This window comes from Cyprinus carpio, chromosome A1, assembly GCF_018340385.1.
Source record: "Cyprinus carpio isolate SPL01 chromosome A1, ASM1834038v1, whole genome shotgun sequence".
Taxonomy (NCBI): Eukaryota; Metazoa; Chordata; class Actinopteri; order Cypriniformes; family Cyprinidae; genus Cyprinus; species Cyprinus carpio.
The window spans coordinates 12,948,309-12,962,446 of NC_056572.1; the positions used below are offsets into that span (position 1 = coordinate 12,948,309).

Sequence of the window (14,138 nt, forward strand, 5' to 3'; positions counted from 1 at the left end):
TTTTCAACTTTTTGATTATTTCCTTAAATTTTATTGAAAATAAATGCTTTTCCAATGTGATATGAGATTTTAAAAGGAGGAAAAAAAAAGTTTGGTAAAAGGCGGATTAGAACCCGGGTCGATCGCATCAAAAACAGCCCTCTACAACACACACTTTACCATCTATGCCACTGAAGATGACATCTAATAGTCATTTTTTGTTTTAACAGTGTTGACTAGCCCTATAACACGTTTGTGGGTGGAGCTAGTGTAAATAGCCTCTGCCAACAAGGTGTAAATAGACACCTTGACCCCCCCCCCCAAAAAAAAAAAAAAAAAAAAAAAGTTTTTTTTTTTTTTGTAAAAAAGTTATAAATAGCTTTTTAAGTCTAATGCTGCATCCCAATTCGCCTACTTATACTATGCTCTAACAGTATGTACTCTTTTTATTAAGAAAAAGTACATACTTTTGAGTATGTAGAAGAATAGTAGGCAAGCTTTGGGACATACTACTTCTTCATAGCTGCTTCTTTAACGGACACTCTGTTGCTTAGTTACATGCATTCTGTCACAGTTTAAACTGCCGTCAAACATCTTATCACAGTTAACATCATCCACATTTCGTTTAATTTGATTTCCTGCCATATTGGAGATAAATTAAGAGGTACTTTGATTTGCCAGTCGCGGGTCTATCATGCCGAGAACTCTGCTCATGTGTTTGCATAATGATGCACTTAAAAGTTAATGACCAAACGTATCATTATAAAAGTTCACAGTGTTGCAGCAGATGAAATATAAGGTGGATTACATTAAATTTATATTTTTTCATCAGGTTAGACGTTGATTATTTATCACTCAAATCCATTTATCTAGTAGTATTTTTATTAAATCCTCTTCCACTGCACAATGTGTTGTGGGCAATATTAGCCATTAGAGTCTGCATCGATCTTCACTTCGAATTCTAACCGGAAGTAGTAGACCATCCGGGAATCTTTGGCATGCTTTTTTAAACATACTATGATTTGGGACATACTAATTCTATTTTCGAATACTATTTAGGACAGATAGTATGTGAATTGGGATGCAGCATAAGTATTTAAGTATTTAGTGATGTGATGAACACCACTGCAAATACAAAAATCTGAATAGTTGTTTAAATTATTTAAATATGTTCCAGAAAGTAGCGCAGCTGCTTTGTTTACTGGGTTACCTGGGTAACGGCTGCATTTCTGCTGTTCCATCAGTGCTATCTGCTGTCAGAGAGTGAATGTGCATTTTCATTCATTCTCTTTTACTCGTTCCACCATGCACTTCTTCGTCCATGCTGGGCTTGTTTTCGTCAAAGTTCGCATGCCTATCTGACGCAGCATACAGAGGTGTTGTGCATTTTATCCAGTTGATGGAAAAAGTATTCTTTCATGCATTCAAAAAATCTGAATAATTTGTAATAAATAACTATTCACAGTATTTATAACAATGTGCATAATAACAATAATATGTGTAATAACAATACAATAGCATGCATGTTCATTATCGTGATATATTGTTGCTACTACCAAATACCAGCACGTCTATAGCATTTTATGTAAATTGAATACCGTTTTTCCTATCGGGTGTCAAACTCTTTCGACAGTCACTAAAGCAAAAGAGCTTCTCTACACCTGAGCGAATTAATAAAAATTGTTTGCAAACATGTAAATTTTGCATAATTGTGTTTTTAAATTAATTTATTTTTTATATTATTTTTTAAATAATAACATTTCTAAATTCAATAACACAATGGCTGTCATAGCATGTTTCATAACAGATTAATTTAAACATACTGTACATTAAATAATTAAGACTAACATGCTAAGTAAAATATAATGAGTATATGGTGTAATATTTCACAAAATGCTCCTCCCTAGACTTAATTTCTCTAGTGAACTTAAGAGTTGTGGACACTGATGACTTGCTGAGGTAAATTAAATGCTACGTGACATTTTATTTCCACACTGTATTGTTGATTTCTCTCCATGGTTGAAACACTGATTGAGCAATTACAAGAGGAATGAGATGTTCAGTCATGTTTATTTGCGTTCAAACTAGTAGGACAGAGGAAGGAATGATCGCGTTCACTAGCGCTCCACTCTGCACAAATGCATATTAAATACACACGCGTACCGAAACAAAAGACCAGTACTGAAACGGTTCAGTACGAATATGTGTACCGTTACACCCCTAATTTATATATATATATATATTGCTGTATTTTAGTTTTAGTAAATTTTAATACTTTAACATATTTTATTTCAGCTAGTTGCCAGGGCAATGCTTCTATTATTTATTATTATTATTATTATTATTTGTTTGTTGTTTTTTTAAGACCACAAGTGGAAAGCATTAGCTGTCAACTGCTAGAATAATAGATTGTCCGTTTTAACCTCTGTTCACACCCATTACAATAAATGGCACATCAACAAAGCTGCTGGAGCAGAATTAACTGAATCGCAGCACGCACAGGAGACAAAATGCATCTGCGGTGCCAGCGATACTCGACAGTGGCAATATTGAGCTCTGTCCTGCAGGGTCGTGTGAATGAATTGAGCAGAGACTCCAGAGGCCGTGGAGTGGGCGAGCAGGAGTGTTCTGGCAGCTTCACACGGCTCTCAGGTGGCATTGATCTGCATGGCTTCCTCTCCACTCCCTCCTCCCAGCAAAAACACGCAGCGCCAGCACTCCCCTTTCATTCTGTCTTCTCCTCATGTTATCCGTCTTCATTAATAAGCCTCAGTCTGCTGAATGTAGGTTGGTGCGTTGTTTTCTAACAGCTGATAAAGTTGATAGTAAATATTTAAGCTTGTAACATACTTTCTAATTAATAGATGTATAAATGAGTGCTGTTCTGTGTAGATGTCTGTTCTCTGCAGTATATCCTGCAGTACGGATGATACTTTGATAATATAGCACTTTCTACTACTAAAGCCATACAATAATTGATCATAGTAACCATAGTTTCTACAGAAATACCAGTTACTATGGTTACTTCATTAAAACCGTGGCACCTTTGTGTTAGTACATACCCAGGATTTGTGGAAAATGCCTTATTTATTCATTTGTTTCTTTGTTTAAATCCTCTTATAAACCTGTGTAATTTTTTATCTACAGAGAAAACTGATTTGACCATTTAAAATAAAAATAATAATAATAAATCCAGAAATGCAGTGTTCTTGGTAGAAGCTTTCCGTTTGTTTAGCTAATAAAATATTAAAACTTGATTCAAAATGGTGTACAATTGTTTAATTATTCATCCTGGTATCGCGGACTCGCTCTCGTTTTATACAAACCCAGCTGCTGCCATTTTGCTGCGATTGTTTTGTGCGCTGTAATGGATTATAAGAGAACTAACAAACTGGTAAGGTTTTAAAACATTTTCGTCTTCATTATTTTATTGCCTTGATTATTTAGTGGTGAAATGTTGTGTAATACGTGGTTTGTGTAATGCCTGCACCGTTTCCCTTAAATGTCCGTTTAGTTTGAATTTGCCGCTTGCTCGCAACTGATGTCTTTACTGAAGCTTTGCATTCGGTTGTTCTCACAGAATAAACCCCTTCAGGCTGATCACACTGTCAGTGTTTATTCTGCGAGAACAACCGGCTGGATGTACATTATCCCTTACTTAATATAATTTAATGTAATTTCATTTAAAAATAACACCAAAATGAAACATCTCTACTTTGAACCACAGAGTGGCAAGTATACATCACAAAGAAGTGAAAAGGAACACAGACTAATCTAGTCAACCTTCAGCTTTTCCACCCTGAATAGTGTTTGGCTGCTTTTGTATTGGTGTTTGAATGGAAGTGCTGTGGTTCGCAGTCTGTGGAGTGTTTTCCAGCTGCCAAGTGAGAGAGTTCAGCGCTGTGAGCTTACAGTCACTGATTCCACTGACCTTAAGAGAACAGCAGTGCTGATTCCCAAAGCAGATTCACAGCTGCCTGCAGAACATATTTCACTACCATCTGTTTTCTTAAGATACAGAGTCATATTTTGTTTGTTTTTCATTCTTTCACATTGCCAAAACAAATTTTAACATTCAATAAAAATAAATAAATATTTTTAAATTATTTAGGAAATGCTCTTAGCCAGGGCATCCAAATAAATGATATATGACAAAAGAGAGCAATTATTTTGGCAAAAAATGTGCATAAATAGCAAATTGATAATCTGTCAATGACTTGCTGACTTGCACAGAAACCAACAACCTATTGGACCCCGAAATAACGTCTCTCTCTCTCTCTCTCTCTCTCTCTCTCTATTTATATATTTATCTCTCTCTCTCTCTCTCTCTCTCTCTATATATATATATATATATATATAAAATTCTCTCTCTCTCTCTCTGTAAAGTATAATATTATACGTGTAATGAAAATATTGTGTGATTGTATTAAGTGCATTTTTGGGAAACGCACGTGAAACAACGAACGATCGCAAAATGACTCGCAGAAAACGCTCTTAAGCTCTAAGATCAGTCGTTATCGGGAAACCTGGCCCTGGATGTTGTCACACCCTTAAAATTTATCATAAATTATTTCCTTTTTTTTCTTTTGCTATGGAGCATATTTTCTGAAAGGGTGATACCATTTGTGTTTTGTTCGATTGGCTGAATTACTTTTACGTATCTAAATGTTCACAGCTGTGGAGTTTTTTTTTTTTTTTTTTTTTGGGTCTGTGTTTCATACTGAGAGATTGCATTTCTGGAACCGTAGCACGTTATTTAATGGAGAGCATATGAAGAAATCTATCAAGTCAAGTCAAGTCTGCTTTATTGTCAATTCTTCCACATGTACAGTACATACATACAGAGAATCGAAATTGCGTTACTCTCAGACCCCCGGTGCATACAGATAACACTAACAGTAGAGCCTAAAAATCTAGATCAAATATAAAATATAAGATAAAACTATACAATAAGGGAATGTAAAAAAGACATAATAGAAAAAATAAAATAAAAATAAGGTTAAATAAAAGCAGCGCAAGGCACATTGCAGATAGAGTGCAAACCAGTGAACAAACAGTGCAGATAAAAAGATTTTTAGTTCATTAAAAAAAATCTTATTCAGTCTGATTAAAGTGACAAAGGGCTCAAGAGCAGTTATTTTATTTAAACTGACTGATGGTGAGGTGGTAGAATGACGTCAGTTCCATGGTGAATGAGGTAGTGAGCAGACCAATGCTGCACAAAGTGACTGGTGCATGTCATCGTATGTTAGAGGGAGGGTGGGTGGAAGGAACTGGAGATGTGGGATCTGGGGGGGGGGTTCATAGTTCAGTGGTGCCTGGGGCAGAAGAGGGAGGAGGGGCAAGTTCGGGAGCGAGTTCAGCTTCCTGACAGCCTGATGGATGAAGCTGTCCTTCAGTCTGCTGGTCCTGGCCTGGAGACTCCGCAGTCTCCTCCCTGATGGCAGCAGACTGAAGAAGCTGTGTGACGGGTGAGTGGATCACCTGCAATGCAGAGGGCTTTGCGAGTGAGACGGGTTCCATAAATGTCCTGGAGGGATAAGAGAGAGACACCAATGATCTTCTCAGCTGCTCTCACTATGTGTTGCAGAGTCTTCCGGCAGGACGCGTTGCAGGCGCCATACCACACAGTGATGCAGCTAGTTAGGATGCTCTCGATGGTGCCTCTGTAGAAGGTGTACATGATGGGGGGTGGGGCTCTGGCTCTCCTCAGTTTGCGGAGGAAGTAGAGACGCTGCTGTGATTTCATGGCCAGTGCTGCAGTGTTGTCGGTCCAGGAGAGGTCCTCTGTGATGTGCACACCCAGGAACTTGGTGCTGCTCACTCTCTCCACAGTCGCACTGTTGATGGTCAGAGGAACATGCTGAGTGTGCGGTCTCCTGAAGTCAACAACAATCTCCTTTGTCTTCTCCACGTTCAGAGAGAGATTGTTGTCACTGCACCACCCGGCCAGGCGGCTCACCTCGTTCCTGTAGTTTGTCTCATCTCTGTTGCTAATGAGACCCACCACAGTCGTGTCATCCGCAAACTTAATGAAGAGGTTGGAGTTGTGTGACGGTGTGCAGTCGTGGGTCAGCAGAGTGAAGAGGAGGGGGCTCAGCACACATCCTTGGGGGGCCCCAGTGTTCAGTGTGATGGTGCTGGATGTGTTGCTGACGACCCGTACTGCCTGAGGTCTTCCAGTCAGAAAGTCCAACAGCCAGTTGCACAGCGAAGTGTTGAGCCCCAGCTGGACCAGTTTGTGAATGAGCTGTTGAGGGATGATTGTGTTGAATGCTGAACTGAAGTCTATGAACAGCATTCTAACGTATGAGTCTTTTTTCTCTAGATGTGTGAGTGCTGAGTGGAGGGTAGTTGAGATAAATCATCAACAAAGAAGTTTTTAAGATTAAAGTTTCAGTTTGGGAAACGTTTACATTGCTCCCATGAAAGAGCTAGACGCATTGCTTTTAGAAAGCATTGATGTAATTTATATACAGTTAGGCATTTGTGGATCAAAAAACTTTGACAAACTTGAGTGTATTGATGTATTTGCATATTTAAATTGAAAGATTTGCATGTATATTTCTTTACAGTTATTGTTTGTGTTTGTTTCTGTGTGGAAACTCAATGGGCATGTAGTGTAAGAGAAGACACAACTCACTTCCTCTATCCTCACCCACGACAGCCTCTTTATTCTGCTCTTTTTCTTCCCGGTTGTTGTGTTATTGATCATTGTTCTCTGAGGTCTGAGAGATTTAACTTGGATTGATTTTACATCAGCCTCCAACTTTGTCTTTGCTGCATTATCTGAGTCTCTTCTGGTGCGAAAGCTTGCTTTATAGCGTTTCTTTATGCCGACACAGAAACGTGTTTTTGCATTTCTGTCCCTGAATAGACTGTAGAGAATCAGCTGGGGCAAAAGGACATCAGGTTCACTCACTAAGGATAAACAGAGACAACTGTATCACTACATAAGCACAGCGAGGCACTGTCATAGTTTCTGAAATGCTAGGCTATTTTATTTTTTTTATTTCTGGTCATTTGCCATTTTGTAAGACATGTTTAAAGCGAATATGACAAGAGAAAATTATGCAATTATTGTAATATTTAATGATTAAATTCTTTAAATAATTAAATTGAATAATTAATAATAAATAGTTAGCATTCAATAATAATAATTTAATAAATGATTTGCTATAAACATTAAATAAATATAACAATTTATATCTAATATAGACATAATAATCTATTAAAACTTTGTTTTAATAAAAAATAATACTAAAAAAAGTTGCTTTTCTTATTTTTTATATAATATGAATAATAATATATTATATAATATATTATAATAGTATGTATTATAAATTTTATTTAGTATTGTTAATAATTAAAAATTAAATATGTTATTAATAATGGATATTTCAGTTGTTCTTAATTGTTAGTTATGTAGTATTAAATAATAATAAACTATTATTATTACTATTATTATTATTTTATTATTCCAAGTTTAGCTAATCTAACTGTGAGAATTATTGCACATTGCACAAAGTTTTCTTGCACAAATGTCACTTTAGGGGCTCTGAAACAGTCTATATATATATAGACTACGTAGAGAATTGTAATATTTCATAAAAAATTATATATATATATATATATATATATATATTTATATATAAAATAATAAAATTGAGTATTTTTTATGAAATATTACAATTCTCTATGTATGATAATTTACGAACTAAATAATGGCAATAATGGTAACTCTGTAACATCTGTGCACAAGCTTACGCAAGTTTTTTTACATAAGCATTTTTCGACATTAGACATTCGTTATAAACAAGACAACATTAAGGTATAATGTTTTCTATGGTTAGAGTTTAAAGACATTCCCCTGACATACATAACACTGTGCTGTATGTGTGACTGAGATATCGAGAGACAATACTGTTAGTTGACATTATCGAGTCACAGCTGCGAAAAATAAATAAATAAATAAATCAACAAAATAATAAAATAATAATAATCTTGCGAGTCCAAAAGCATTTACTCCGTGATGAGGCCTATTAGATTGTAGTTAGAATGTCTCTATAATTCAAGTTATGAAAGAAAAAAATATCCCTTTTTTTTATATTTATCTCACAAGAAAGAGTGCTTTCCTGAATATCAGCACATGTGCGTGATCGCAAACGTGCCATTAATTTTATACAACATCACAGAGCAACACTGTAGTGTTCCTGAATGAATCTGTTTTTGAACGTATCAAGTGAGCCAACGATTCAAAGTTCGGTTCATAAAGACTGTCACTTGCTTCATTTCTAATTGGATCAGCCTGACTGAATGATTCAGTGAATCATTTATTATTTATTAAAACAGGGACTTTCTGCCACCTACTGGAGGTTTTAGTTTCATATTTATTTATCCATGACAGGCCTAAATATAATCCAATGTACCAACACAAAAACACATTCAGCAATATATTGATTAATTATTATCAACAGAAATCACTAATTTCAGGCCCAAGAAGAAAACAGCTTATAATAAAGCATAGTTTTAGAAAGCTCAATTTAGTAAAATTAAAATGTATTTAAAAATTATACAAATTTTGTAATCATTGTGTAAAGTTTCCATCCTTATGAGGACTGCTGCCCAAGTTTTTTTTTTTTTTTTACGTTTAGAAATGTGACTCTGTAAATGTAAACTGACAAATGTAAATGTGACTGTAATTGATTAATAGATGATTAAAAAAGATCACATAGGCCATTCTTTCAGACTCCTGCACTAAATTCTAATTAGAAACAATATTGATCCATTTGTCGTCATTCGGTTTCCTGCCCACATCTGAGCATGTTTGTCTTTACCCTCGGCCTGATATGCATTCTGTCCATGTCCAGAAAGCAATCAGCAGGAGCTCTCAGATTACGCCTGCCAATCATTGGTATTCCTGCGCCGCGTGTGCTGAGACGGAGGAAGGCAGGGATGCATCGGAGGAGACGGGTCATCACTTTTGTCTTCCTCCCCCTAATGGGGTCTGACAAGGGTCCGGAGGGACAGAAGAATCAGGCCAGCACTCACAAAGCACAAAGCTAATGACCAACACAGCTGTGCAACAGTCAAGCATGCTGCATCAGAACAGAAACTACAGAGATTTGCTTGAATTTGTGAAATTATCTTAACCATTGGACTTCGAGCCAAACATGTTGTCAAAGTGGCTCCGATTTTGCTTTGCATATTTTATATTGGACTCAATGCGGAACCATGATTGTATGTATTTTACTTTGTGCAGTTTTGAGGTTGAGTGCATGTCACACAACCTGTCCATGTTGGCATCTGTCTAATTTAACTGAGTGACTGATTAATTTGCTCAAGTATCGTCATGTTTGATTGGACACGCAGCCCTTGACATCATTCAGAGAGATGAGATGAGTGTCCTCCTCCCTTATAAAAATATTACATAGATCATTGCATTTTATTTTATAAAATATTATTAGATAATGTTACTATTGTAGTTCACACGCCCCTGGACTCATTATGTTGTTTTCCCACCAAATGTGATTTGTGTCCCTGTTAATTAGTTATTCCATGCACCTGTGTTTCCCCAATTATCCTGTGTTTATGAGCCCTAGTCCTTTTAGTTTGTGTATGTTTTTATTGTTCCGTGCATTCCTGGTTTCCTCGTTCCTTGCTCCTCGACTTTAGGCAAAGTGTGACAGAATCTCTGACCAAAGAAACAGTTTATTGCATGTTTCCCCTCTGTTTTGTTTCTGTTTTTCTCCCAGTGTTTTTCTTTCCGTTATGCCCTTATGGATCCCCTCCTTCACCCCAAATTCATCCTCCTCCTGCTGAAGCAGGGGAAAAATTAGCTCAAGGGTCATACCAGACTGTTTCTGGCTGTGGCCCATCTCACCACTTATCCGGACGACGCGATCTGCACGTTCTATGACGCCAACGAGGAGGGGGATCTCATGGACTGGGAGTCTGATCTGGAGATCGAACTGCCCCCTCTCCTCTCTTTGTTGCCTCCGCTGGTCCCGTCCCGCCCTCCTTCGTCCTTGGTTCCCTCGTCCAGCCCTGAGGGGGCTTCCAATTCTCCAGTGCCCGCTCCTCGAAAGTGCCCTCCAGTGCTTGCTCCTCGAAAATGCCCATTTATGCCATTTATATTAAAATAATAAATATTTATATATACACACAATACTATTTATAAATAATTTTTTATATTTAAAACAATCAAAATATCAAATATATCTTTTAATATATACACAATATTTATTATATAGATGTCTATTTTAATTATATATGACGATTATAAAATATATATTATATATTTCTAGAAATTGTAGATATTTTTTTTTCTTTTGATTATAAACCCCTTGCAGAATTTAAACAAATATAAGGTATTATATATATATATATATATATATATATATATATATATATATATATATATATATATATATCTATATATATATATGCCCTTTGGAAACTACAATACATGGTATTTGTTTATGTAGTCATTAATTAATTAATTATGTTTTTTTAAAGATTTTAACACTGATGTTCATTTGCAGCAACAATTCATTCATTTTAATGTTCAGTGAGGGTTGATGAATTGTAGAATTCATCTTTTGCAAATGAACATAAATGACAAGAATACATCTTAAAAGCTGACATACGCATATGAGGTTATTGTTTATCAGATCACATAGTCAATTGACAAAAAAATCATCCTGTTTCTGCTTTTGTTATTCTGTTTTGAAGATCTATCAGAATCAGCAGTGGTGCAGATGAGATGCTTGGATTGTTCTGTTCGCCTTTGTTTGTTCTGTGTGTTCACAAAGCTGCGGTGGACTTTGAAGAGCCCCAGCATGGGTAGGATTTGTACCTCGACCGCCACTGGCATGTTTTTTCTCACAAGTGTCACATCGGATGCAAGCGTTTCTCATTGAGCCTCTTCTGAAGATGCACAAGGATCAATTTCTTGAGTCGGACCAGCAGGCTGCCAAATACCTGACGTGTGTCTCCGATCAGCCCTTTAAAATGGCCGTCTGGGGACATCAGAGCAGCGAATCGATATCTGCTTAATTTTACTCCACACAGATTTATTTGACAAAAGCTCAAACATGATTTGTGGCTTCTTGAGGGGGATATGTCAATGGTTTTCGCTGACCCAAGCAAAGGCTGTATGTCTAACTCACAATACCTTCTGTTTGCTCTTTGAATATGCATAGTCCCTTCCAAATTTGTACGTGTTATTAATGGATTATGTTTCGCCAAGCATATTCAAACATATCAGAGTTTCATAAATATTCCCAAGCAGTCCAATGCCAAGAAATGTGAGCAGTTCTTGTCTTGAATGATTCCTCCGTTTTAAAAAAGTTTGTACAATGTACTGACAAAATTTTTGCAAATATTTCATAGCTCTTTTGTTGAGAGCAGGATCTTACTGAGGGACAGTTGTGGTTTTTGGCTCGTGAAGCTCCTCTGGCAAGAACGATGGGAAACTATGCATTGTGCACTTTGTTACAGTATATGCAGCATTTGTTACGTACATTCATTTGACTATAATACCCTAATGGATATGTGGAGTGTATGTTGAAAACTGCTGATTTATTTTTATTTTTTATTTTTATTTATTTTTTTGACAAATGTTTTCAACTTGTAACTAACCAACTGCATGATGTTTCTGTCAAGCCTTGTTGTAATGAGCTTATTTATGATTACTAGCAAGCCAGTAATTTTGACTTTTGATTTTATGTAAGCCCCGACTTTTAGAATTAGGGAACAGCAATTTGAAGAAATGCATGCAAAAATTATGAATACACAATGGTTAGCCTAACTACCTAGATATTACCTAGAAGTGCATGGATTTTGTGTTGCATACTGTGCATGATTTAGTTATTTAAAGGAATAGTTCAACCAAAAGTGAAAATTTGAGTAAAATTGATTCACCCACAGGCCATCCAATATGTAGATGAATTTCTTTATGGGAACAGATTTGGTAATTGAGCATTACATCACTTGCTCACCAGTGGATCTTTTGCAGTGAATGGGTGCCGTTAGAATGAGAGTCCAAATAGCTGATTGGGTGATGTTAGTATTAGAGTAGTTATAGAGATGGAATCATTTAAATTATTGTGGAGTGAAAAATCTGTGTTTGTATCCATCACTAATGCATTTTACTTTTAAACTGTTGCTTCTGTCCAAAATCCATAATCCATAATATTACTTCCTCCAGTGCAAAAGTCCATCCCCTGTGTTTCTCTCACATCAAAATCCACCGACATGTTTGGTTAAAACTGTTTTGGGCTATTTTGGCTTGTAAATGGTGCTTGATCTATGCATATTTCTCTCCTGATTAAGATGAGACAACTGGATATTATTATGGATAGAGGACTCATATGTTAGCAAATGATGGATTTGTTTGGACTCTGACATTCTGACGGCACCCATTCACTGCAAAGGATCCATTGGTGAGCAAATTATGTAATGCTGTTATGTAACGCTATTTCTCCAAATCTGTTCAGAAATTAATAAACGAGTAAATTGCTCAACCCATGCATTTTGTTCTTAAAATCTCTAGGACACAAATCCTGCCTTTAAGTGCTACTATGAAGTTCCTGTTTTCGAGTACAAAAATTTACTTTGAAATAAAACTGATGCATATTGCCATTTCATTTTTTTTTTCTTGTTTTCACTAATATACAAAGAAAGGCTGATTTTTAGCATTCAGTTTATACAACTCAGATTTGTAATTGGTGCTTTATCTGTATTAATGATGGGAAAGTTTAGTCATGCAATCATGTTGCCTCATGAACCAAATAAATGTTTATTCTTTGGTGAGTTGTATCGCTAACAATACAATATACAATAACAATACAAAACAGTTGTGCATTTGTTCTTGAAAATGTGATAATTTCATCATGACTTGAAGTTAGCAAGAATTACAACTCATAAGTAGGAACTTCCCAGGAACACCTGATAGTGATGTTCATGCTGACTTGTTTTTGAATTAGTTATTTCATTCCTCATCACATTGAAAACACATGCTTTAAATAAACCCATCAGACCAGTTCACATCCAGTGGAATGACTTACATTTTTGTCTTTTCTCTTGTAGTGACATCAGAAAATAGCAACAATCACCGATACCATCACCCACAAACCAAAGACTTTGATCAGATGAATTCTGGCACGAGAGGAACACAAACCGTCCTGCTGGTTCTGGTCTCGATATGTGCGTTTGCTCTGTTGTCAGGGTAACGGCAGCCAACTGGGTCTGAACCCCAGCCTCAAGACTGCTTTTCACACTGTTTCGTAGAAAGAAAAGAAAACGTGCCAGCTTTTAAAATGTCGAGGGTGAAATTCCAGCGAGGAGATGTTCTCGAATGGAAACGGATCGTAAAAATTGATGCATTGAGAACTGAGGATGAACTGAGAGTGAAAAAAAAGAAACAAATCTGTCCTTTTATCATAACCTTTTTAATCGTAAGTGTTTCTATCATAAACATAACAGGCTACTAAACATTCTGCCGACACTTTACTGCCTTGAAAAATGTCTTTTCTACAGGGTTCAGACTAACACTTTTAGAGAGAAATTACTTAATTAAATTCTTTACTGATGTATATTCATAACATAGTTGTGAGCTGAAATGAGCACTGCACATATCAGCATTTTTTTATAGGAATGATGCAATATTTCTGATGTCACGTACTGCTTTTTGAATATGTCTTGGTACCATGTACCTAAATGACCTCTTTTTTTCAGCATTTTTAAATGTACTGTACTTTTTCTTTTCATCTGAAATGGCATACGACGCACCTTAAAATGTATAAAGATGTGTTGATTTAAATGTATTTATTCTTGGTTACAGAGTGACATTAAACAGATAATGAAACTAAATATCTGCCACATGAAGTTAATTTTGGTTAATTATGGTAACACATTACATCAGTTAACACATATATATATACTAAATAATACTTCTATAACATTTATTAATCTTAATGTTATAATTTCAACATTTACTAATACCATTAAAAAAATAGAAAAGATGAATAAATTCTGCATAAATAAATAAAAAACAAAAACAATGTTTATTTCTTATGTTAGCTAATGTATTAAATAACATTAACAAAGTAATAAAGTCTATAATTCTGTCTCAACTCAACCTGAGATCCCCAGCT

The 14,138-nt window shown here is 35.8% G+C and overlaps 1 protein-coding gene across 2 annotated transcripts in view; it reads left to right on the forward strand.

Annotated features, from left to right (window-relative positions):
- Positions 1–13,854, forward strand: part of LOC109112091 (glypican-5-like) — a 209,688-nt gene extending 195,834 nt beyond the window's left edge. For both annotated transcript variants that reach the window (XM_042744560.1, XM_042744486.1), the window contains exon 9: positions 13,072–13,854. In XM_042744560.1, coding sequence (XP_042600494.1) covers positions 13,072–13,214 — 143 coding nt within the window. In that variant the 3' untranslated portion in view covers positions 13,215–13,854. The remainder of the gene's footprint in view (positions 1–13,071) is intronic.
- The last annotated feature ends 284 nt before the right edge of the window (positions 13,855–14,138 follow it).